Source organism: Pleurodeles waltl, chromosome 3_1 (genome assembly GCF_031143425.1).
Source record: "Pleurodeles waltl isolate 20211129_DDA chromosome 3_1, aPleWal1.hap1.20221129, whole genome shotgun sequence".
In the NCBI taxonomy this organism is placed as follows: Eukaryota; Metazoa; Chordata; class Amphibia; order Caudata; family Salamandridae; genus Pleurodeles; species Pleurodeles waltl.
The window spans coordinates 76,404,612-76,432,079 of record NC_090440.1 but is presented as its reverse complement, the minus strand read 5'-3'; the positions used below and the strand labels follow the sequence as shown (position 1 = coordinate 76,432,079).

At 42.3% G+C, this 27,468-nt stretch overlaps 1 protein-coding gene across 1 annotated transcript in view; it reads left to right on the top strand.

The window, feature by feature from the left end:
• The window catches only part of EHF (ETS homologous factor), a 93,425-nt gene extending 67,451 nt beyond the window's left edge, over positions 1-25,974 (top strand). The window contains exons 4-10 of the mRNA XM_069221845.1: positions 3,720-3,968; positions 5,487-5,546; positions 9,742-9,801; positions 10,171-10,239; positions 12,750-12,806; positions 19,459-19,654; positions 25,355-25,974. Of these exons, the coding sequence (XP_069077946.1) occupies positions 3,720-3,968; positions 5,487-5,546; positions 9,742-9,801; positions 10,171-10,239; positions 12,750-12,806; positions 19,459-19,654; positions 25,355-25,454 (791 nt within the window). The 3' untranslated portion in view covers positions 25,455-25,974. The remainder of the gene's footprint in view (positions 1-3,719; positions 3,969-5,486; positions 5,547-9,741; positions 9,802-10,170; positions 10,240-12,749; positions 12,807-19,458; positions 19,655-25,354) is intronic.
• The last annotated feature ends 1,494 nt before the right edge of the window (positions 25,975-27,468 follow it).

Here is a 27,468-nt window from a genome sequence, read left to right as displayed (position 1 = left end):
CCTCTTCCTGCAGGCCAGTGCGCAGCACTTGCATCAGGCTCTCTGTATGCACTGCCAGTAACCTGCTCCTGCAGGCCAGTGCACATCACTTGCACCACGCTCTCTGTATGCACTCCTGTGACCTGCTCCTGCAGGCCAGTGCACAGCACTTGCATCACGCTCTCTGTATGCACTGCCAGTAACCTGCTCCTGCAGGCCAGTGCACATCACTTGCATCACGCTCTCTGTATGCACTCCTGTGACCTCCTCCTGCAGGCCAGTGCACAGCACTTACATCACGCTCTATCTGTGTGCACTGCCAGTAACCTGCTCCTGCAGGCCAGTGCACAGCACTTGCATCACGCTCTCTGTATGCACTCCTGTAACCTGCTCCTGCAGGCCAGTGCGCAACACTTGCATCACACTGTCTGTATGCACTCCTGTGACCTGCTCCTACAGGCCAGTGCACAGCACTTGCATCACGCTCTCTGTATGCACTGCCAGTGACCTCCTCCTGCAGGCCAGTGCACAGCACTTACATCACGCTCTATCTGTGTGCACTGCCAGTAACCTGCTCCTGCAGGCCAGTGTACAGCACTTGCATCACGCTCTCTGTATGCACTCCTGTGACCTGCTCCTACAGGCCAGTGCACAGCGCTTGCATCATGCTCTCTGTATGCACTGCCAGTAACCTGCTCCTGCAGGCCAGTGCACAACACTTGCATCAAGCTCTCTGTATGCACTGCCAGTGACCTGCTCCTGCAGGCCGGTGCAGAGCACTTGTATCACGCTCTCTGTATGCACTGCCAGTGACCTGCTCCTGCAGGCCGGTGCAGAGCACTTGTATCATGCTCTCTATGCACTGCCAGTAACCTGCTCCTGCAGGCCAGTGCGCAACACTTGCATCTTGCTCTCCGTATGAACTGCCAGTAATCCTCTCCTGCAGGCCAGTGCACAGCACTTGCATCACGCTCTCTGTATGCACTGCCAGTGACCTGCTCCTGCAGGCCGGTGCAGAGCACTTGTATCACGCTCTCTATGCACTGCCAGTAACCTTCTCCTGCAGGCCACTGCGCATCACTTGCATCACTCTCTCTGTCTGCCATAGCGCTTTCTCTGTGCTCCTGACAGGTAAGGAAAACACTGTACATTTGCGTATCTAATATCCAATCCTGCAGCAGCAGACTTGTAAATCTCATACATAACAGTAACCCGATTCAGGCCCCAATGGAAGCAAGTCAATGGGGGAAGTACATTCTCCATAATTTGTTTCTAGAAATCTCCTACTTTTTTCTTATAAAATGTTGTCATGTATGAAAGACTGTTGATAAAATGTAAAAACCAGATGTCTCCTTCTGCCCCATTCCTCCTTGAGTATGTTTCTGAATTTTTAGAGATAGTACTTTCTCGAGATAGTAGTTTCTACTCCTTTGATCACGCCCAGGGTTGGATTGGAATCACAATTAGGCCTGGGCACTCCCACAAAAAGTAGTCCATACTCCTGAATCATTATTTTTGTTTTTTTATATATAGAGTGAACTCGGCCTGAAGGCATTACAGCAGTTTACTAGAACATCAGTTACTTACACAAGATCAAATTCATTTTTTATTTTATGTAGGGGGATTAAGGGCCAGATGTAGCAAAGGGTTTGCGAGTTGCAAACGTCGAAAAACGCCGTTTGCGAGGCGCAAAAGCCCCTCTGCTATGCAGAAATGCATTTTGCAAGTCGGATCCGACTCGCAAAATGCATTTCCGACTCGCAAATAGGAAGGGGTGTTCCCTTCCTATTTGCGACTCGCAATGCTATTCAATTTCGCGGTCGCAAATGAAATCGCAGTTACCATCCACTTGAAGTGGATGGTAACCCAGTCGCAAACGGGAAGGGGTCCCCATGGGACCCCTTCCCCTTTGTGAATGGAAACAAAAATAATTTTTCAGAGCAGGCAGTGGTCCTATGGACCACTGCCTGCTCTGAAAAATACCGAAACAAAAGGTTTCGTTTTTTTTTCTAAGTGCAGCTCGTTTTCCTTTAAGGAAAACGGGCTGCAGATAGAACAAAAAAAAACTGCTTTATTAAAAAGCAGTCACGGACATGGTGGTCTGCTGTCTCCAGCAGGCCACCATCCCCGTGAGTGCCCAGACTCGCAAGGGGGTCGCAAACTGCAACCCACCTCATTAATATTAATGAGGTGGGTCTTTACGACCCCATTGCGAGTTGCAGAAGGTGTCTGAGACACCTTTCTGCATAGCAAATTGAGACTTGCAATTTGCGAGTCGCACAGACTCGCAAATTGCAAGTCGCAATTTGCTTTTTTGCTACATCTGGCCCTAAGTGATTTGCCCAGCATCACAGGATGTCAAGCTGATGCAGGAACTCAAATCTACTTCCCCAGTTGCAACATTGGTAGCTCTGACCAGAACACTTCATCCTATGTTTTTTTTCTCAAGGAAAGTTTGCCTAATAGTGAGGTCTATGCAAACCCCTCCACAAGGTCTAAAAGACACTGTGACCGAGGTGCCAACACCTGGCCCCTAGTGGTGCCACTTCTCTTACTTGCCTCGTCCCCAGCCCACTAAAGCCTCAGGGTGATGAACTGTCAGGGGAGGGCTCAAGAATATCACAGGACTAATGCTCCAGGGTGGCTTAGGTGAGAATGGCCCCCCATGCGAGGCCCCTGCATCTGCCCACCCTCCCCATGCACAACGCGGTCTGAAAGTGCCCATGGGAGATGTCACAGATTCTGGGCTGGGTGAGCCGCTCGAGGCACGATGCCCAAGGTGAAAATGCCCTAAGCAGAGCAGAGCAGAGCAACACTGGGCCCCCAGCCTCAGTTTGACATCATGGCAGGGGAGTGCCCATTATGCTGACACCACATCACAGTAGTCTGGCAGAGACTGGTGAAAACAGTATTGGCCTGTTAAACATCCTAGTGGAGGGGGTTACTCTGTCGCAAACGTGAACGATATCCTGTCCGCGGTATTACCATCCAATTATAGCCTATGGGGCTATAATTACCCCGTCCCCTCCACCCAAAGGTTAAAAATCAGGCCCTAAGTCTCAGTGGGCCGTTTTATAGAGCCCCCCAAAAAACTGGCCCTTCAGGCACCTGCCCATCGTCTAATGCCCGATTGCCCGCCCTCTCAGTCCGACCCTGATCAACCCCTTTAGATTGCATGCAGCATTGGGGCAGTGAATGAATTGATTAATCTTCCTGTCTAACTCTCCCTGGGAGTAGCTAGAGGCGACATAGTAGTTTGCTAAAGATCACTCAGTTTGGTCAGATTAGAACACCAGAATTTAAACCTTGGGGGTTCTGGTGTATAAACAGGGAGATTAGCAAGTAGGCCTCATCAGCCATTAAATGTAAAAGGCTCAATGCTGCAACAGAAACATTTCTTCAGCTACCAATATCCTCAAAGGAAAAGAATAATATTGTGTTAATGGATGATATTAATTTGCATATGCTGCTCGAGGTATAAAGTTTGAAATTCTGAAAGTAAATAATGTTATGATTACCTTACTCAAAGATACTTATTATACTGACATCAGAAGAATGAAAGGTTGAAACAAGGTCAAACTACTTTTATGCATATTACACACATGTCTCTGAATCAGGCATTAGTTAACTGTGGTATCCTATTGGTTCGGGATGATATAAGGAGTGCACTCAATTTGCATAGACCCAGAAGTCCCAGACTAGAACCAAAATATGATGAAAGCCTCTCTGTCCCTTTCCAGTTTCGACAAGTTTCTTTGGTGCCAGTCAGTGGCACGAGCTGCACCCTCAGTACTGGACAAAGTTCCAGGTGTGGGAGTGGCTCCAGCACCTCCTGGACACCAACCAGATGGACGGCAGCTGCATCCCCTTCCAGGAGTTCGACATCTGCGGCGAGCGGCTGTGCAGCATGACGTTACAAGACTTCACCCAGGCAGCCGGGTCCGCAGGGCAACTCCTCTACAACAGCATCCAGAGCCTGAAGTGGCATGGTAAGGATACCCGCCGGGCTGCGCACGCGCCTACCACATCTGATAGGTGTGGTCTGAAATTCATAAGACCCTTCATCATGGGGGGTTATTGTCCAAGAAAACTATATATATATATATATATATATAACCTACTGGCAGTAGCTCTAGTGAGGACCTGGTTTCTATGGAAAAAGCATTTTTTTACTTGCCTATATCTTTGGGGCTAGTTTACGAATCTTCCCGAAATTTATAAATATATATATATATATATATATATATATATATATATATATATATATATACATATATATATTTAAATACACACACACACACACATGTATGTACTAAAATAGATACTGCAACATATATTTAAAGGGATATTTCAACAGTAATTGAAATGTTATTTTATTGGAACTTTTTTTTTCTTTTTAACAAAGAATTTGTGAATATTGAACAGACCTTTTTTGTATCATACTTTCAGTTAATTAGCAGAAGTGGATCCCCCATTACATTTATTCTGGAATAATTAACAGTGCACCTAATTCCAGCCCACTTGCTTGCTAAAAGGAATTGTTTCCATTTATTTAACTGGTATACTTTCAAATACCAATTCTTAAGTGAATATTTTATTTCTACATATTCAAAGACTTTTGTTTTGCAACAACACAATAACTATACAGGTACTAATTGCAAATCTATGTTCTTAAATAATTTTCATGTAAATTATGTATGCAAATTACTTTTCCAAATAAAAAAACACAAAATCCCATACATCCGCTACTGAGACACCGATAAGCTGAGGTTGTTCTCCTGAATATCAAGCCCAAGAACATCGAGATACAAAAATATCTTGGAAAGAATATCAAAAGGTAACTGAACAATAGAGAGGAATAGATTTAGCATTCGTAACTCCACATCTAGGTACCTTGAAGACCTATATAAATATCTTCAAGTTATGTATATGTGAAGCTAGCTACAGAAAATTAGAAAATTTATATTTACTTATTTTTCGATATTTTGACTTTAAATTTTGTGTGCTTCGATATTCTGAATTCGATATTCAGGGGGGCACACCGAGCTGAGAATAAGGGGGAGGATCTTAAGTCAACAGCCACATGCAACACAGACATAAAATGGCAGTACTCTGGCCCTGTGGTGTATTGCACTCCCCCATTCCAGTCAAAGCCTCCTGCAGCGTGGAACTGGCTTGAATAGGTTTACCAGGCCTAAACAAATATACACTTGCTAGGTTTTGTTGAAGCATGTGTGTGCTCTGAAAAAGTTTCAAGAGTTCCAGCTTCACATAAGAAGTACAGTAATATTTTGTGAATTCCAAGAAGGTCTGTAATCTGCTCCAAGAGAAGGACTGATCCCAAAGGAGCACACCTCTGGCTTTTTTATTTTAAATCAGACACAGGGACAAGCGTTTTGAAAAAGATTTTACTGTTGATGCTCTTAAACCTATTCTGGATTGGACATTCGTGGGGATTGGCTGATGGTGTAACTTAATGAATTGAACCCAGTTTTCTATTCCTCCAGGTCAGTGTGGCAGTCAGATGCTGCAGACGCTGAATGCTGTTGTTAAATCTGAACACACAGGTAAGCACTGGCCCAGGCGATGTCCAATGACGTAACACAAATTGATGCCCCCCCACAGAACATGATAGTGGGCCCCAAGTGTCCCATATGTCCTACAATATTCATTGGGCTTGGGCTGAATGGGGCCCAATGGAGGGTAGAAGGCCCTGAGAAGAGTTGTGGGCCCGCCACACCGCAGGGGGAACCGGGGTCTGCGTTACCAGCCCGATGATGCCCAGGGCACGCAGGGCCTAATTTGAGCGGATGGTGGCAGGTGGGACCAACTAGCACTCATTTTTGGAGCCCAGGACTTACCTTTCAAAACCAGAGAGAAAGACGGCAATTGGGGGAAGAAGGAGGGAGAGAAAGATGGAAAAACAGTGATAAAGCGAGAAAGCAGAGATGAAACAGAACCTGTAAGAATGAGTTTAAGGGGCAGGGACTGAATGGTGGTGGATGTGCTGGAATCAAGACTAGACAACCTTGGTATTCAGCAACACTGACATTCAGCAGCACCGGAGGCAGCTTCTGAGAACAACTTTGGGTGCCAGCACTTATTCTTTTACAAATTACGTACCGAGGCCCGTATTTATACTTTTTTAGCGCCGCTAAGGCGTCATTTTTTACGCAAAAGAAGCGCAAACTTACAAAATCCAATTATATTTTGTACGTTTGCGCCGCTTTTGGGTCAAAAAATGACGCAAATGCAGCGCTAAAAAAGCATAAATATGGGCCTGAATTGGCACGCCAACCCCTGCTGACATTAGTACAGTTCTTGTAGAGCTGGGTAGACTATGTACCCCTGGCACAAAATCCCTAGCAGCATTCTTACAGGACTACTACTGCACTTCTAGGTGACATATACTCAGTGCTTACTTTAAGCTATAAGGACATTTTGTAGGCCAGAAAAGCAAACCCCAATAAAACATAGGAGCCGGAGAGTGAAATTTGACTACCAGTCATGGTGTCTAAAAAAATATCCTGTTGTGATTTGTTATTTTACCCAGGAGCTGAGCTTTAGGGAGATGAATGCCTTTGTGCATCCTCACCTTGTCTTTTGCAACTCTGTATACTAGTGTCTTCCTGTAAAAACATTTGCAATCATTGCAGTACATTGCGAAATCTGGTTTTACAGTGTTCCGGATGTAAGAAAGTTTAATCCCATTTTGGGTTGGATGAAGTAATTGCACTCCCCACCCGGAGGGTGACCTTTAAAACAGCCCACAAGGTGCACACCTTTGTTTTTCGTTTGCTTACCTTCATTTCTGGGCTGGAAATTTAGCAAGCAGTAAGTGTTGCTTCAGAGCAAATATACTCTCTTCCTTTCTTCTTGTCTGTTGCAAAAATGGCAGAGAGGAACAAGATGAGAAGAGGGGAGGGGCGAGGAGACGAGAAGAGAAGAGGGGCAAGGAGGGGAGAGAAGAAGAAAAGAGAAGAAAAGAAAAGAAAAGAAAAGAGGGGTGAGCAGAAGGGAAGTGAAGGGATTATTTTTCTTGACTGTTTCCTTCCATTGTCTGTACCCTGAGGTGGCTCCTATACATCTTTTTTTTGTCTACATCCAATTTTTATTCTTGGACTCAAAAATTGAAGACAGGAGGATAATGCTCAACACTCACCTAACAATAGACTGCCTTTCAATATCTTGCAATTAATTTACTCTCAAGATTTTAATCCCAAACGTTTGTGGAATTTTAAGATTCTGCATCTGAGAACCGGCTCATTGATTCATAGTGTTTACCACAGAAAAGGGAAAACCAAAGGCAAGCAAAACACTGTTAATTCAATTGTGCAAACAACAAATGAAAGTATAGTTTCTGAAGCCAGTAGAGACACACCCTCAGTACAAGTGACATTCTTGTCATTGTATGGGAATTAGACATTATCTCGAAGATTTGCTGCCTAGAACAAAATGCTCAAATCTAGACTTCTGGCTCCTATAACCGAGCTTTACACCTGATTCCAGACAAAGAGTTTTCATGCATGTCCTCGGTGCTACCTTTTCCTCTCATCAGAGGAGGCCTGACAAGTGTAGTAGCACTGTAAAGTTTCTCATGATGGATAATCTGTATTTTTTTGTATATTAAAGTTTAATGCCCTAGGCAGATGTGCTATGTGAAATGAAACTATAGTCTATGGATGATAATGCAGATTTTGTTGACGTGTTACTTCTGGTGGAACACAGTTGCTGTTAGATGATTAGATGAAATGACCTTTCCACATGTGCAAACAACAATGCATGCAGGCAACACAGGAAATGCCAAAGGACATTGGCATCCTCTACTTGGCAACTTACCAAAATTAGTTTCTCCACATACAACAATTAACAATTTCTGTCCTGGATGTATAACCTGGAACACTCGTTAACGAGGGGGGCTGAAATTACTATTGGTACTTAACTTAGAGAAGATTATAAAAGACATAGGGGGTTATTACAACTTTTCCAGGAGGTGTTAATCCGTCCCAAAAGTGACGGTAAAGTGACGGATATACCACCAGCCGTATTACGAGTCCAGTATATCCTATGGAACTCGTAATAGGGCTGGTGGTATATCCGTCACATTACCGTCACCATTGTGATGGAGTAACCCCTCGGGCAATATGTAAATCAGGCCCATACTCCTCAAATGGACCACAAACAATATCTATTTGCAATAGCTAGCAGGCCTAGATAGATATTTCCCTACTTGAAACATGTATTGCAGCCGTGTTTGAAAATTTTGGGATCCTTAAGAAGGTGCGCGGTATTCCATTCCCAGCACTGAAACACGTGTCAACCATATTTATTACTTGTTCGATGCCATCAACAGCAGGTTTCTGATTATATTGCTTCATACCCCATACAGAAAACAAATGTCCTCAAATTGTGTATCCATCTATGACAAGTTGTTGTCTATTTTTTGTATTTCAAAAACTTTGATAATAGAAATTTGTCTCTGAAAATGCATTCTTTTCGAATGTTTGGACTGGCTGTAGTAATGTTAAGATTGATGATGCAAATGTTGTATGTTAAGACTGACACATTTTTGCAAGTTTAAAAAATAAAAGTAATGAATTAAGTGAATATTTAGTGTCTGGCCATTTTGTTTTGATCATAGGTTTTTAGTTTTGTCCCTACTGCATTGGATTTGTAAATATAAAGGTATTGTTAGTTTATGATTGGAGGCACCCCGTAACTTTCATGGGTATTTTAATATCCACCTTCTTTGAATGAGGGAGGATTCCTCAGTGTAGGTTCTGAGGTTCCTACAGGTGGTATGTAGAGGTCTTCCACTGCTGGATGACGTTTTGTCACTTGAACGTATTAGTTCATAGGTTCCTCTTAGTGGTGATAAATGTCCTCCGTCTCTCGGTGGTGTGGAGATTCTTAGAATAGGAGATGGGCGGAGGCTTTTGTAGGTAGTGTTTGATGGTCTTTTTTGTGAGTGGTGATGGATGTCTTTGAATTAAGTGATAGGATTCCTCTTGTTATATTTCCATACTAGTGATGTTCAATGGGCGCCCTTTGCTGAGTGATGCTTGGTTTCTTACAACATGGGGGGTTTAGATTTCTGCTAGTGGTCTCAGAGATCCTCTGTCTCTAAGAGATGTTTGTTTCCTAGGAAATCGAGGATCTTGCAGCTCCTCCTAGCGCAGTTCCCTGAATGGCGTAAGGAATTGTCCATTTCTAAAAGGGATTTGCTTCCTAAGAATAAGAGGATCCTGAGGTTCTTCCTAGTGTCTAAACCACCAACTCTGAATGTTGTTGAACTTTGAAGTTCCTTATCGTGATACATAATGGTGTGCCATCTCACATTTTCTTAGAAGATGGAGTTAAACTTTCACCTGGTGATATCGGGAAGTTCTGTCTCTGAATGGAGCTTTCTGTCTTAGAAACAGAGGGTTTTGCAGGTTGTCCTATTGGCCTTTGCAGGTCACTGTCCTTTTGATATACTTCTTGTGTGAGATCCTTCTTGATGTAGCGGTAGTTCTGTTCCTTTCTTGTGGCTAGAAGAGGATTGTTTGATATCACATGGAAGAAGTATGAGAAGAATTAGACGGCAAATGTGTTTCTGTATATTCTAGCTTCTCAGGAAGATCGTATTGGTCAGACTAGGTGGGTGTCATCATGGCTTATTAAAATCCATTTTCTAAGCTATGCTTAGATTCTGCCATTTGTTATATTTCATTTGGTATGAATGTTTTTCATCATTGTTTTTTTTCTTCTGATTTATTTAAGAGCCTTCACTGATGACATCATGGAATGAGGAGAGATTTTTATTTGATGGAAGCTATGATGGTATGTTACCATTTAATCCTGTCTTTCATTCAGAATATTTTTCTGTGATTTGTGATGCTGAGCGCCTTGCAGGCATGGAACTTTGGTGACATTGTTATATGACAAGATTCTGTGTTTCAACACAGTGACCAACAGCTCATCCCAACCTTATCTCATTCGCCAATAAATGCAATTGCTTTGTGCTACCACCTCCACCATGGCCTGTAGACTATCTTCAATGACTGCAAGAAGCACCACCTTGTTGAGAAATAACTTGTGCCTTACCACTGAATTACCACTGAATTAATTATCTCAGTGTTATTCACTTGATCACCTATGGCGGTGAGTAGGCTTATCTGAAATATCATCTTTTTGATATTTTCCCCCCAGAAATGTATGAGAGCAAAACCCATTGTCGAGAAGAGATCACCATGGCCAGTGCGAGCCACCATCCGATAGGTAAGACTCATCTCCTTCATCAATTGTTCCTATGAATTTGTAAACATGGAGCTCTTCGGTTAAAATAATTCCTTACATACAAAGCTGTAAAAAATATTCCCTGCACACAATACAATAGAACAACACTGTACTCAGGATCAAATTGATGGAGACAGAACCAGTAAAATGCTTCAACATGAGAAGGAAATGTGGTGCATTAGAGACTGTCAGGAACTAACCTGTGTCAACATAGATGAGAGCCAGAGATACAAAAACCTGAGGCATCAAAGAGAAATTGAAACACCGTGGCTTCAGCCCTTTCTTGAAAAGGATATGGCTGGATCTTCTCCATATCCAGCTTGGGGTTTCATTCCAAAAGTGAGTTCTATCCACTGGGTGGGCCCTGCCAGCCACTGCTGCTGTAGGCAGCCGAGGAACTGAAAGTAATCTGGCTCAAGTGGAGCACTGATTGAATGAGGGCAGATAGTAGCGTTGCTCCGACCGAGATCTTTTGGCCTCAACCCTTAACAGGTCTGAGGAATACGGTTCCACTTCAAAGTCCATTCTGCATGCTTATAACAGCCACTGCAATGTGATGAGCACTGCTGAAACATGATGTTGAAGGGCAATGTTAGCTATGTCATAGTCTACTAAATACAAAAGGTTTTTTCCAGTGGAACATTTTGAAAGTACCATGGAAATGAAGTAAGCTACAATAAGACACTGACCAGGACTTTTTGTGTAAAATGGACTGAATTGTGTTAGAAGAAAAACAACTTTATTGTCATAGGCTGTGTGCAGTTTATGTCATTGCCTCTCCTAATACCCCTTCTCATCAGTCTACCCGAAGCACAGGAAAGAGCCACAGGCTATAGGACATCAGAGCTGCACTCAAACTTTTCATGTTTCTTATCTTTATCTATGATTATTCAACACTGCTGATCTCAGTCCTGTGACCTATTCTTTTTGTGGGTTCAGCCTACCTTATCCATCTAATGATACTATGATTTTCTAAAGACTTATTTTAATTTCATTCATTTTTATTTTACTTGTAAGCTAATATCTTATTCCTTATTGTCACATTTAAAGAATACACTACCTTGGAAGTGAATTATTATATTCATGAAAGTTTAATTTAAATATATCACATGGCTACAAGTTAATATTTTCCTTTCTTCTCCAATCACTTAACACTAAGAATGTTTTATATTTTCTTTTCATTTACACTGTAAAGCGCTGCAACACCATTGTGCCTAGTTCAAACTATATAACACTACAGAATGAATGATTACATCTCGCTCCATGTGGTTCTGGATTTTAGAAAAGTGATTACTATTCATGCCTTCACTGCTCCTGCAGGGAGGCTGTTTAATTTTAATTTGCCTTTCGGTGAATACATTTTCTAGGGTTACTACAATACAGTCTCAAATTGTGATTTGTGTGTACGTTTGTGGACAATTTTGAGGACTTTGACATTGTGCTCTGTGTCACAGACTTTTAAAACTTTGGACACATGGCTTGTTATTCAGCTTGTATTCATTGTGCTGAAAAATGTAAGACCTGCAATGTGAAAAACAAGTTATTATTGCTTGAAATCTCAACCTAATATTCTAGGGGTATACTTTTGTGGAAAGGCGCAGTTCCTTGTCTATGTTTAGTCCATTCAGCGATAGCAATTTCTCCATAACATCCAATTTGCCTCTTTTTCTACAATGTAGACAGTTTTAAATTAGGCCTGGGTGAAATTTAATTACGCCAGAGTAATTTAATTAATTTCAGTACTTACTACTGAGATGCAAAATTACAGAAATTTTGCGATTTTGCCAGCTTGAGTAAATAAGAGTAATGTGGGGCGAAAATCCCCTAAAGTCCCCAGCAGAAGCATAAGAACAACAAACTAAGGGAGAGCGAGTGCCTCTTGGCTTGTGCTGTTCGTCTGCTGTAGCATTTGGTGCTATTTTCTTAGCGCAAAATGCTCCTCTGTCCCATTTTGGAGCCAAGGGTGTATTTTGCACTAAGTAAAAAACTATAAATGCTGGATTATGCTTCTCACATAATTATGTGTAATTTCAAGTCATTTTGCTAATTCTACTGCAAAGAAATATGCCAGTTACACGCACCCCTAAATGTTTAACATTCTTCTCATCTGCCCATCAGTTCTATGCTATTATCATTACTTTCACAGTACATCTAGCAGACTGGACTTATTTATTGTGTTAGTTCCTTCTTTTAGCATCACAGATTAACAGAAAGCACATAGCGCTGCTAGTCAGTGGTGGGTACCGGTGAATTCTCCATGTCCTGTTGTCTCACAGGCATATCCTTATTACTGAAAGGGCTCTTTGTGCAGTTTGTGGTTCTGTTGTTAATGTATAACCTGCCATGCAAAGCTCTGTTACGTCTTGCCTTTACTTTGTGGTGCTTTAGAGGTTAAATGTATAATAAGTTATAACATGTAGTTACATAACACTTGAAGAATAACACTATTTCAAACCAGGAAGTCTGATCTCTCTTTTTCAAATGTTGCACAGATTTGGATACGAAAAAGCAGCAAGATAGTCCCCAGAAACTGGGCTCCAAAAAGCACAGTAAGTAATCGATCGATGCTGTGCTGGGCGAGAACAATATGCTCTATGTCTATGTAATTAAGGACAGAGTGCACGGTTGTGAGCAAAGGGGGGGAATAGCAAATGATGCATTGATAACAGTGAATATCTGTGTGTGAGGCTTCGGAAGATTCTGAAGTAAACAAAGAGAAAATATAGCAAAAGCCTTTGGCTATCACCTTGTCTTACTCATGTGCAGTCAAGATTGAGTGAAGGGAGGTCCTGGCCAAAGCCATAAACCCATGAACCTGTCAGGTGGACTCACCTGAGAGCAAACAGATGTCCTAACACAGGTACAGGCCAATGCTGTATCAGTTTGGAATGAGGGACACTGGAGGCCAGAGCTAATGCTACGCAGTGCACAGATGTCTCAGCATCAAGTTGGTTGGTAGTCAGCTGTGGGCAAAGGAAGGCTGCAGAGAGGTCCATCTGAACTTCAATGTCTCAGTATCAGGCTCAGAGGTCTGATGAAAGCAAAGCAAGGCCAAAGAAAAGCAACCCAGACAGCAGATGTCTCAGCATCAGATTCAGGCCTGAGTGGGGGGGGGGTTTCAGAGCAAATGTAACCTGGGTCATAGATCAAGATATATCACACTCAGAAGCTAAGGAGAGGTCACCAAAAAGGTCATCAATATTATGGATCGTTCAGCATCAGATTTAGATGTGAGCAATCGGAAGTCAAAGCAAAGATCACGTAGGCCATACATGTGTTAATATCTTTGAAATAAGAACTGTCCGAGTAGGATGTGGGCAAAGAGTAAAGGATAAGCAGGCATGTGTTGCCTCCGTGTCAGGCTCAGATGATGTATAGTGAACTCAAAAAATGCCTAATGTAAGGGGAGGTGGGCATGTGGTCCTTGGTGTCAGATGGAGTCAGACGTACTCTGGTGGACTGTGTCAATGCCAGTACCAACGGAAACAAAGAAACAATTGCCATTGTGACGGATTCCAGCTCACCAGCGGTCACCTCCAACTCAATCACCCTCTCGCAGCACCTCTACACCAATTTCTCTCAATTCTTCAGTAACGAAATCACCACCATTTACAACAGCTTCCTGCAGCTGGACCTGACAGAGATTGCCAAACGCTTCCTAATCTTATCCAAAGAATCACTGCTAACCACATGCAACGTTATCACCCCAGAAGCACCCTCCACAACTATGAAGTCCATGCACTCTAGGGATTCATTGAACCCCTGCCCCCACCACACCTACACCAGAGGACTACACCCCATCAGCCCCATGCTCACACTCACTCTTAATGCCTCCACCTCTTCCGAGGCCTTCCCTAATGCTTGGAAACATGCAACTGTCCTTCCATCATGGATGAAACTCTCAGTGGATGCTTCAAACCCCACCAACTACAGACCGGTCTCCCTGCTACTAATCCCGGCCAAGGTCTTAGATAAAATCATCAGCAGGCACCTCCCAAAATACCTTGACAACAACCAACTCCTTGACACCTTTCAGTCTGGTTTCAGACAGAACCAAAGCACAGAAACTTCCCTCATAACTGCCACAGAGGAGAGCCGCATGAGTGTGGACAGAGAAGCCATGGCAAACCTCATCCTCTATGATTTTTCTGCAGCATTTGACACAGTCTCCCACCCCATCCTCATTCAATGCCTACACAACATTGGAATTGAGGGGCATGCACTCCAATGGATCTGCTCCTTCCTGACTGGAAGGACCCTGTCAGTTACCCTGGCACCATCCACCTCGGACACCCACAACCTCATCTACAGAGTTCCTCAAGGATCCTTCCTGAGCCTGACTCTCTTCATTGTATACATAATCCCTCTAGTCAGCCTCATCCTACCTCATGACATCAACGTCCTCTCCTATGCCAAGGACAGACAGCTCATTCTCTTCCTCATGGAGAAGATGCCCAGAACCTGGATAAAGTTCAATGCCTGCATGACTGAATTTGCCCACTGAATGAAGACTAAGGGGGTTATTCCAACTTTGGAGGAGGTGTTAATCCGTCCTAAAAGTGACGGTAAAGTGACAGATATACCACCAGCCGTATTACGAGTCCATTATATCCTATGGAACTCGTAATACGGCTGGTGGTATATCTGTCACTTTTAGGACGGATTAACACCTCCTCCAAAGTTGGAATAACCCCCTAACTGTCTGAAACTGAACACCGACAAGACCGAATACATGATGTTTGGGAAGAGCACATCACCATGGGATTCCACCTAATGGCCAAAAGACCCCCACACCAAGAACCTCAGGATCATCATCAACTCAACATAATAGCCCAAGTCAATGCCATCAACGCCTCAAGACGTTGAGAAAGATTTTTTAATTACCCCTAATCAGCACCCAGAAGTCCATCACACACACCCTTGTCACAAGCAAGCTGGACTATAGGAACTATGCCGGGATCAACAACAAATGAACCTGAAGACTACATACCATTCACAATCACTCTCAACCTCCATGCTGCTCACATCACAACACAACAGCACTGGCTCCCCATTCACACACTAGCACAATTCAAGGCACTACATAACACTGGCTCAGCATCCCGTGGAGTGCGCTCAACAAGTCCGCATAACATAACCTGGTACCTCAGCATCAGACAGGTTGAGTCAGGTGGCCTCAAAGAGATGCCTAATGTAAATAGTAGGTGGGCGTGTGGTTCTCAGTGTCAGTTTCAGATGGAGCAGAATAGAATGACATCAAAGAGACACCTAATGTAACTGGCAAGTGGGCACTTGATGCCTCAGTATTCAGAGTAAGATGGAGTCAGGTGACGTCAAAGAGAGGCCACTATAAAAGGCAGGAAGGCACTCCATGCCTGAGCATGTGAGTAAGACTGAGTCATATGACCGCAAAGGAATCCACATCAAAAGGCATTGAAACCACTGGTCTATCCATATCAGGAACAGGTGGAATCACCTGTGGCCAAAAGAAACCCACATCATGCAGCAAAGGGATACAACGCAGTCAAGGTAAAAAGGCGCGAAAAAGCACAACAGAGTAATTGGGAAAGAAGCATGCACGTGTCTGAACGATCTGAGCAGAACCCTATGTTTATTGTACAAAGAAAGTGTGTTTTAACAGCTAAACAATGTGAAGTTGACTTGAATGTGCATTTAGGCAAGTGTTTTTTTATGGAAAATCACTGGCTGTAGGTGGGCTTCAGAGGGTCTCGGTGGGCTACCAGGACCTAGGAAAAGATGCATTTATGAGGAAAGTCTAGGCTCTCAAAACACCCTGCGTGATGAACCGCCAGCTTCATGCCATTCATGCATTGTAGTCTGTCCATTCCTGTCCCTTTTCCTTTCTTTTGTCTTCTCTCCATCTATAGCTTATTTTCTCACTCTAATCCATCTTTTTTCCTTCTGTTCTTATATTTTAGTAATGTTTGGTATTGATGAATGTATTGCAAACAGCATTTGATTCTTACTTTGAATTTATGCTGGACCTGCATGTCGTTGGATTTGCCGATATTTCTTTTTTGCTACTTAATTTATGCCAATAAAATTATTGATACACAATAAAAGAATGTGGATAATTGGACATAGTGCCTGGAAAGAGGTGGCCTAGCCCACTGCAGCAAAAAAGAAAGAGAAACCGAATGTGCTGTCACTCCGTTGCTGCTGTGGTTTTGTGTTGTATTAATGTGCTGTGTTATGGTATATTGTATTGTGCTGTTGCGTTGAGTTCTTATTTTGTATTGTCTTGAGGTACTTTGTTGTACTTTATTGTGTTTTTCTTTTCAGTTTATCATGGTGTATAGAGTAGTGTAAGGGGTTAATAGGCACATGTTCATCCCCCTTGTTGGCAGTCTTACAACCTCTATCATGCAAGTAGAGGTGTCTCCACCAAACTTTGTGGAGAATCATTTCAGTGGAGTCTCCATCAATGTGTCTCTGTTATGGCCGAATTTCCACTGTCAAAAATGGGCAGTGAAACTGCACCCAAAGTAGGAGAACAAGGCCATTTTCCACAAAGTACTCCCCCAAGTTTTCTAAGTGGGGTATCCCAGAATCCTCGAAAAACTACGCTGTCTTTTCCTGAAGGATGGCCACCAACTCTGCCGGACTTGGTGGCACTTCGGTAAACTTATATTTGGCAACTCTGGACCTTGGTAGAGTCAAAGGAATAGCCAGAGGACTCTCCCTGGAGCCATGGACGCCACCTGTGAGTCACAAAAGAGAGCGGTAAAGCCCGTGGATGTCAGTAGTGGCTGGAGTCGGGGCAAAGTGGTGGGACGAGGGAGGGCACAAAACAAAAAAGACACACAAAAAAAAACGTACCTGCCGCATCGCCACCAGTTCGCCCCTCTTGTGGGTCTCTCGCTGAAGGCACAGGCTCCCAGCCAGCCCTGTGGCTAATCCTAACGCTGCTCTCATGCTGCTTGCTGGCAGCATGAGAGCAGCATCAGGACTGGCCTGAGCACTCTTGATTTGCGCTCCCAGGCAGACTGGGAGCCTGTATCTGCTCTTTCCAGTCTGGCAACACAGTGCCAGGTTGGAGACAGCTCAGTGTGCACGTGTGATTGGCCATCCTGAGACACAGTGCCAGGTTGGAGACAGCTCAGTGTGCACGTGTGATTGGCCATCCTGAGACACAGTGCCAGGTTGGAGACAGCTCAGTGTGCACGTGTGATTGGCCATCCTGAGACGGCCGGCCAAAGATACATGCGCACTGAGGGCAGTGCACCTACCACTCCCCCGGTGCCTGTCATCTCTATGGCCCCGCCCCCGAAAAATAAAACCATAATACACATAGTTTATTATCGTTTTATTTTTCAAGCGTGCAGCTGCTGCTGCTGGCGAGATGGCAACGTTAATCCGCCATTGCGGAGGAGCCGCAGCTGCTGTTACCACCCTCTTCTAAATCAGCTATTAGCCAATTGACTTTTAAAGGAGCAACTGACCATGCACACATCACCTGAGCGATAGTGCAAGAGGGTCCCTTGCAGACTTTGGCAATGCTTTACAGATACAACTGAGTATGCTCGTGAGCTTGCTATGGCCTCCCTGAATGTGGAATCTTATTTATAAGACCAGCACCATACTTGCTCTTTGTTACATTGGGCATTTAGGTGAAGGGATGGGGGGGCATAGACTTGTGGTTAAGCATCCTTTGCCCTGGAAGAAGCCTCTTAGACTGTCGAGTTATGCCATTTGTCATAATGTAATACGTTATTGTGTTTTATGATTATTTTAGCATGTTATTCAGTTATATTGTGTGATATCCTTTTGTTGCATTATTGTATAGTGCTAGTGTGGATGAGCTGCATTTTATAGTGCGGCTATGTTGTCTGTTGTGTTACTGTTTTTGTATTGTGTGAAGGAATGTTATGCAAGTGATGCTTCTCACAGTGTAACATCTTCAGCAGGTCGCTTTGGTGTTCTTCAGGATGAGGCTGAGTTGTGCTCAATTATGGTTACTGTGTGTGAAATTGAAGTTGATACATTACCACTGGCTTCTGATGGATCCAGTTGCTTGCAGATGGGTGTTTGAATGTTGCTTTCCACCCGAATCGTTCATCTTCAGAATTCAAGTTACATGACACATGAAAGTAGGAGAAACCATGCATGAATTGATGCAGAAACACTGATTGTCACTTGTAATTCCATATTAACATGTCTTCAGGGGCACTGGCCTCTCTTTAAAACGACTCATGCTTGTAGTACGAAATATTCTTGGCTAAAAAGGTGCCCAGAGGCAATGGCCCCCCATAGTCTAATGTCCAAAAACCTCAATAATAAAAAAGTATCTAACAGAAATCACTCGTAACTGGTCAGTTGCATTTTTTATTTTTCCACCACGGTGTAATGAAGGTATGGTGAAACTTTTTGAAGGAAGTTGATTTAAAAATGAAACTTACATTTCAGGTGATTAGGGGCCATATGTATGAAACTTCCAATTTGCATTTCCTAAATAGCGAATCCTAAGAAATCGCTATTTGGGAAATGGAAAATGGAATGTACAAAATTGAGATTTCCCTAAAAGCGATTCCTACAGAGTGGGAATCGCTATTAGGAAATCCCTATTTAGGAAATGCAAAAGCACTCGTTCCTATGGGCCTAAGGCCTGTAGCTACGAATGGTTTTGCATTTCTAAATTTGTGATTTCTTAATAGGGAATCTTAAATTGTGAAATACAAAACCAAGGGTGCCTATGGGTCTAAGGTCTGCCTTAAATCCCCCCCAAAAAAGTAGTGGACGCTCAAGTGCTCAAATGATCTAGGATCGAGTGCGCGCTTTATGAAGGAAAACGCTGTTTTGCATTTCTTAATGGGCCAAAATTGCGATTCAGCCTATTAAGAAATGCAAAAGGCTTTTGAACGTATCAGCCTATGTCCCTTTCATGTTGAGACACTTTAATTTTGTGAGGCTCGAATTAGCCATGTTTTTTTAGAGCAGTGTTGGGGTTGGAGACAGTGTTGGCCCTTTGGCCTGGGTGGTTGGTGGTCTCATCCCAGTGTGACCAGTGTAGATTACCCTATAATTTAGGTTTAGTTCTTGCCTGAATAAACAATCATAGCTTTGTCTTGAGCGCAGGGTGTAGGATGTCCCGATGTCCCAAATCTTCTAGAAGTTGGACTGGGTGATGTATTGGAAGATGAAGCTTGATTCATGTTTTGAAATACCTATACCTTCTTCCAGACCCCAGAGGAACTCACCTGTGGGAGTTCATTCGAGACATTCTTCTGATGCCAGAGAAGAACCCAGGACTTATAAAGTGGGAGGACCGGTCGGAGGGTGTCTTCAGGTTCTTAAAGTCAGAAGCGGTGGCCCAACTTTGGGGAAAGAAGAAGAACAACAGTAGCATGACCTACGAGAAGCTGAGCCGAGCCATGAGGTAACAGCTGGACCAGCATAGAACCACCTCATATCAAAATGATAATGTTTTTTTAATTCCTTAATCCAATTGGAGTAGCTTCGGCCTGTTCCAGCCTATATCAAAAATATTTAGTGGCACGTGGTTGCTATGATACCCTCACGGGTGATAGTGTGCTAGAAGAATACTCATAACACAGAGGTGCAGATTTACAAAACTTACACACAATGTAGCACTCAAAAATGCTGTGCTATTTTGCGTGAAAGGACGAGAGAAGAATAGTGCCATATGTACGGAGATATGGCACGCACCTCCCTTCTCCCCAGCTCTGGTGCACAATCAGGCCGCGGAGCGCAATGCTCACACATTTGCACCATAGTGCAAGGGTGCCTGCATGAGCCTAGCATAAGTTGTGTACCGGAAGGTTATCCTTCCAGCACAAAATAGTTTACTTAGACGATCTTTAAAGCGTTTCCCACATTGGATGTGTGCTGTACAGTGCAGCACACATGCAAAGTGGGAAGCGTTAGGAGAAGTAAAAGCATTTCTCCTTTCTAACGCCTGCTTCAAAGCAGCGTTATTTTTTCGTGGAAATCTTGTCTACTAATTTTAGTAGATAGGGTTTTGTTTAAAAATGCATGGGTGGTTGCATGGAAATGGCCATGTACCACCCGCGGAATGCCCCCTTGACGCTAGGTAACCAAAGCAATGCAAAGTGCTGCCTTGCTTTTCTTTTTGGGAACTTTCCAGGGCAAAACAAGTTTTGAGCTGGAAAGTGAATAACAAAAAAAAAATTGCGCTTGTTTGCGTCACTTTTGTGAAGCAAATACAGAGCAAAATGTGTGTAAATCTGGGCCATGGTGTGTTTAGGTGTATGATAAAAATGTATATGATAGATACTTTGGAAGGCAATGGGGCATATTTACAAACCTCTACCTAGCGCCACCTTGCGCCGTCCTAGCATAATTTTTTTAAATGCTAAGGCAGTGTTAAAGTGGCCTTTCTCCTGCGCCGTATTTACAAAGTGGTGCAATGCTTGCATTGCGCCACTTTGTAAACCCTTGCACCACATTATGCCTGCGCCAGGGATAATGTATGCAAGAAGGGCATTCCGACAGAAGGAGGCCCGAAAAAATTAAGCAGTGAAATTAACAACATTTCACTGCGTCAATTTGTCTGTCATTTTTTACGCCTGCTCACAGCAGGCGTTAAAATGCCGCACCCATTTAAATCAATGGGCCTCCTTGTGCTTTGCTGCACTAGCGTCAACATTTTTGGCGGTAGTGCAGCAAAGCGCCAGAATAGGGTAAAAAATGTTGACGCTGTTGTCCTAAGAACCGCCATGGTGCGCTATTTGTAAAAATCATACTCCTATCTTAAGTGTATGTCACAAACTACTGTCAGAACATATACTCTAGGAAGGTCCATCCTTTTGAAGTTCAAAGGGAATTATCAAATATATCAGCATAGTAAGCATAGCCCAGCTCTGTAATGGGAATGCTACTTTTGAAGGGCTTGGTGTTAGAGGTAGGTTCTTCTAGAAATGATGAATGTTGCCTCAATTAAATAACAGATGACGCTTCCGCACACATTTGTTTTAACCCATGGTAGACTATTTCAGATAGACCTCTCAACTTCTCTCTCCTTAATTTGATCCCTGTGGCTGTAGGAAATTCAATGAAAGGTTTCAATGATGTGGGGCGAATACTCCACTTGGAACTCATATAATGACCACACATGCAATATACTTTTCCTCATTGTATATCTCTAAAACTGGCTTCTTCAACATCAGATGTTTTGGCGTGTCTGGTATTGTGCATTCAGCTTCTTTCCTATTGTTTGTTGGAATTCAAGCGGTTCCAATTTCAGATCCAATAGCTACCCCTCTGTTCAATGCCGAGGTCTCGTCTACTGTTGTCAAAGACCTACTGTAGACATTACAATGCAGAGAGTGGGCTTTAGATTTGCCCCTCTCTTATGGTTAGATGATTTTCTTCTGTATCTCATTTTCTTGCTCATGGTTTGATCTTTTTCCACCATTCTCTTATGTTTGTCCCGCACAGGAACATTTCCCTCACGCTGTGTTTTGTTCGGATGGCATGTATCTGTTCTGGATCCCCGCTTCTTTATTAGATACTACTCCCCCTCTCTTGTTTGCCCTTTGTGCTCTGAGCACCGCCATCCCCTGTAACAACCAGATGCCATCTTAAAGTGTTTAAGAAAATCCATTCAAAATGGTCATCATGGATCGACAAGCATGTGCAGCCATCCTGAATGGTTTTTTATGGCATCCAACGGCAGCCATGATATTTGGTGATTCCATTGGAAATAGGCGTTAAACGAAGTCAAAACATACCTTTTTAGAAGGCAAGAGTGAACTGAAGTCTCAGCCGTGTTGAATGACTAATGTTCTTGATTTCCGGTTCCATAAAGTTTGACCAAACAACTTTTTTTCACTTAAATGGAATTCAGTTGCTGTTCTCTAATATATTTTACACTTGAGGAAAAAAGACAGATGGCTTCCCATGAATTTCTCCAAACACACTTGGAGGAAATCCATGTTATGGTGGAAACATTACTTGCCAGTCACACCTACTTTAGGTTCCCCTCACCCTTTCCTCCTCCACACAAGCAAACAGAAGAAATCTGCACCAGTATTTTTATAAGGTTGAATTGTGAAGCCAACCTAGGGCAAATTATATGGTAGGGAATTACAGCAAATATTACTAAAATTGTGGTGAGTAAGAATGAACAGAAAGTAAACAATACACAAATAGACAACATATTGTCCTATATAACTCCCCTTCATCTCAGCCTTTGCTAATGAAAAATGTAAATAAGAAGTCTGCCTTTGTCAGGGAGGTAATCTATTTGCATACATGTTTGGCTTGGGCTCACTCATCGAGGCCTGTTAACCCCAAACTTGCCTGTATGACCTGATTTTCAGTCATTGGCCTTAACTCTAGCAAGCTCTGTGGTTGAAAGATACACCTCTTTGTCTGAGAGTCAAAAACTCTAATACTCAAAGGGAAAGTTACATATGTATGTAATGTGTAAACTTGTGTAAACACCTACTAGTAGCATTACACGTTTTTGATATTCACCATTTCCGAGTGTAAATTGACTACAAGCTGCAGACATAAGTCTCCACCCCCCTCCAATCAGGGACTGGAATGTGCTAGAAGAAGATTTATAAGTGTAAGTTACAACTAGGTCCCTGCCACTAGAGTGGAGCTCTTCTTGTGCTAACGTACAGAGAAACATAATAAAGTGTATTCATTCTTAAAAATATGAAAATGTTTATTGTAAAATATAAATGTAAATTAAATTAAAATAAATATTACTATCCTGGAACTAACAAAATAAATGTTACAGGACATTTACGCATAAAATGCTTACTAAATAATAAACTAATTAAAATATACATCAGTTGAATTTATAATTAATATTTAAAAATCCTGGCTATTATTTTCATATTCCATTATTAGTTACTAAATTATATTAAAACGTATGTAATCAATGATAATTTATTTTTTATTAATTGCTTTTCATTATTTTTAATTTAGGAAATAAAATACAATTTTAATATTTCTTTTATATTGAATATAACTATTAACACTTAAAAAATATATAAGTAATTTAAAATGCAAAATCATTTATTTTATTTTATTTGATATGAGGTATTTTTTTAAGTCCCTGTGAGTGTTGCAGTGACTGAGTGGCCATGTGTGGTCCTGGACTTACTCTGAGGCTGGGCTTTAGTACCGTTACAAATGTTTGAAATCCTTTTTGGTTGCAGTAGCTTTAGAAGTGCAGATTGTGACTAGCAAAATGCTTATATGTGTGGGTGTTTGTATTTGCATATCTATCCCTAAACCCCTTCCTAAGCCCCTCTTTAATCCCCCTTGGTCCCCTTCTATTTAGTTGTGAACATTCTTCACTTTCCAGCCACTTATCCAGGATCTCTCCACCTTTACTACTAAATACCTGTACACCTGCATGTGTGAAGACCTCTGCAACCCGGGCGGGGAACTACAGATAGAAAAGATAGGAGATGCGAAGTCTCCATGCCTTTGCTTATGAATAGTATTCAATTGCTCCCATCAGAAAAGCAACCTCATGAGCTATGATTTAGTGTACAAAGAAAGTCCTGGGAATTCTTACCTACAGTTGTCCATTTAGGAAACTGCTAGGCCTACCTTCATCATGTGAACACATCATCTAAAAGCCCACTATCAAAGTATGTGAAACCACACCAGTCTCTAGCATTCTCCCTGACTAAGGATTCATGAGCACAGTATCAACATCAGTCGGCTTCTTCCACCTCTAAAGAGCCTCTTCTCACTCACGCAAAATGAAGTTGGTACAACAAACACAGCTATATATTCCTGCATTTGATCACTGTCCTTTGCAATATTTTTTTAACATTGAATGTAATCCATACTAATCAATTATTTTGTCACATAATTCAGTACTAAATTCTGTCCAGCAAACTCTGTACTATATCACAATACCAGGAAGGTGCCTTAATTGCACTTAATAAATTAATCTGATAACTTGCTCCTCTGCTGTATAGTTTGATATGAGGTAATGAATGTGTTGGGATGTTTAGTACACCAGTTTAGATTTTAGATTATTATATTAGAAATTGTCATAGAGATTTGGTCTTTCAGATAACTCGTAAAAACAAAGTAATAATTTGGGAATTCCAGGTTAAATTTATTACGTAAATGGTTGTTTTAGGGTGCTGTAGCATTTGCATGCTTAGTCTCTCATGTGATGATGTACACATTAATAAACATGGTGGAAATATTACCTGTAACTAACTCACCTTAATCTTTATTTTGAATTCTAAATGCAAGTATATTTGGAGAATGACTATCAATAAAGGTCACATGAACATTTAATTTAGAAGAGATTAGTAGCTAATCCCTCCTATCCATCACCTTTTATATGTTTCTGAGCTGGATTGGTAAACACCCCATAATTATATATGGAAGTAGTAGTTTGGTGCCAGACTTCTTATAAATTAATTATTTGGTATTTACTCAGACGTTCTGTAACATATTGTGATAGTAGTATTTGGGAACGCCTGTAATGTTCTAAGAAAGGAAGCTAGTTCTTTGATGAGCGTAAATGCGGACCTAAGACACCTTAATTGTCTGTATCAACATCAGAAGCAATGATCATGTCTGGGATCCTGTATGGGATTGTGGCTCTTCCCACTACCAAATGGCCTGTGATTCTTCTCATGGCTGACGGAGAAGCCAATCAAAATTTGGTTGGATTCTAGCAGAGTTTCTGATTCCATTTATTCCATAACACGGGAATGGCTGGAGGTCCTATCACTGGAGGTGTGGCCTCAACATTTCCAAATTTTAACCCAACATATTCTGTGAGCTATTTAATGACAAATGCAGAATGTGTTCAAAATGTACTTACATTTTATGTCAGTGTGTCTTAAAGCTTATGCCGATATGTAAAAGGTCTCAATACTGCAGGCGTGATCCAGAACCTTGATCCTGTGAATTCTCCGATCATCTTGGGTCAAATGGAAAAGCCATGCAAAAGTTGGTTGAATTGGAATTTATGGTTTCAAATCTCCCATATGAAGATCCATGTTTAAACATGACTGTTGAGTTGACCATCATAACAAAAGAAATAGTTTTTTTTTGCTGTAAAAATCTGTTAACTTGTAATCTCTCATTTCTCTTCATACAGGTACTACTACAAACGGGAAATACTGGAACGTGTGGATGGGCGAAGATTAGTCTACAAATTTGGGAAGAACGCTCGCGGATGGAAAGAAAATGAGAACTAAGGATTTTGAGACAACCAGAGCATCAGCATGAAATATTTCAGAGACAATGTTCTGTTATTTAAGTAGGAAAAGTCTATCTACAAGGAAGGGACGGCGGTACACTCTACTTGATGCTAAACTTATGTTGTCATGCTAAGTATGTCCTATATGGGGAAAAACCGTACACAGTTTTCTGTGAATTATGATGATGTAAATTTTTAATGTTTGCTTTTATTTTCGGTGTTCCTTCTTATGGAAGCGGGAAACCGATACTGAGATTTGGCATGATGATGTGATCGGCGCGAAGAAATTGACTCAGCAAGGTCATTTTGTTTTGTAAGCAAACAGATTTAGAGCAGTGCATTGTTGATATTTTTGTACATAAAATACTTTTCGGTAATATGTTGTTTTGTATATAAAGAACATAAAAACAGTTCAGCCAAAGGCTACGGGGAAACTGGATTGTGTTTAAAATACATGTGTGACCATGAATTATAAAAATGAAGACTTGTATTAAATTATATGATGATATTCTACTGAAGTTCAGATTTATTGTAGTTTGTTTTCTCAATGAAAAGTAGTAGTTTAATTTTATATGTATTATTTTGTCAATTCTTTCAACAAATGCAGAATTTGTCCAGACCCACTTGTTTATTCCACCATGCAGAAAGTCCCAGCCTGTTCCACATTATAGTATCTTCCTGTTTTCTTCTGTATGGTGCATTTATTTACCTACATGAATTTCCCTTTTCATAGTGCTCAAATTTTATATGAACCAACTTTTGTCTGAGTTACCAATTGAAGGGGCTTTTCAAAGGGTAGTCATAACATCACACAGCAAATAATTCTGGGAAGGAAGGGAAGTCACTGAAAGCACAAGAAAACTACATAATGATTTGGGCTGTGTATTCAGAAGGGTGCCATAGAACATAGCACTGTTAAAAGACACTATAACTGGAAGCCAATCAATAAATCAGGATTTAGAAAGTGTGGCAAATCACCCATAGGGTCTCAAGGTGCTGGAAATCTCACACTGCTCATTACCCACTACAGTCTCATTTCTGAGCTGCTTCGGTGGCCCTACGGTGAAACCTAAGTTGCTAGGCAAGGAGAATGTTTGGTGGTAGAAAGCTAAATTTAAGCTGCTTTTTCTGTACAAATCGAGAGACTTCCACCTTAATCGGACCTGTTGGCATGGAGGTTATAATCTGTTTATATACCTTGCTTTGTGCCAGCCTTAGGAAAGACAGCCTGAGTGAGGCACTGGATTTTAAGAGCTCTGCCGTTATAAGCGAATAATAATGCAAAAAATTAAATCATGAATAACATTTCTCAAGCTAGAATACCAAAATAGACAGAAATCTAGTTTTTTTTTCAATATGAGAAGTTTCTGGGCAGAACTCTACTAGATCGAATGTTACTTGCACAGGGTACAATCTACCTGACTTAGGGCCTGATTACTGGTTTGGTGGTCCTAGTACCGCCAAACTCGTGGTGGCGGTTGTACAGCTGTACTCCTGGCGGTCCGACCGCCAGATTATGATCCTGGCTGTCGGACTGCCAGGAGACCGCTAGCACCGCCAGGATCATAGATCCTGATGGGTTGGCGGATGTCGAAGTCATGGTCAGCCACGGCGGTGCCCACGGCAGCACCGCCGTGCTGATCACGACTTCATTTTCCACCAGCCTTTTCATGGCCCGGTCCCTGTCATGAAAAGGCTGGTGGAAAGCCAGTGCTGTGGGCCACAGGGGGGCCCCTGCACTGCGCATGACCATGTCGTGGACAATGCAGAGGCCCCACTGTCAGCACCCTCGGAATGCCCCGTTTCTGCTATGCAGACAGTGTGCATTCCGAGGGTGCTGGTGTGTGAAAGCATTGGCCTCGGCTCCCTATAGGAGCCGAGGCCAATGCCGCTGCACTGTTTCCACTGAGCTGACCAGCGTTGCTGCCAGTCAGCTGGGTGAAAACCTCGTAATACGACGGGGGTGAGGCCGCCGCCTTGACAACATCCTCATCCCCGCCATATTGACGGTC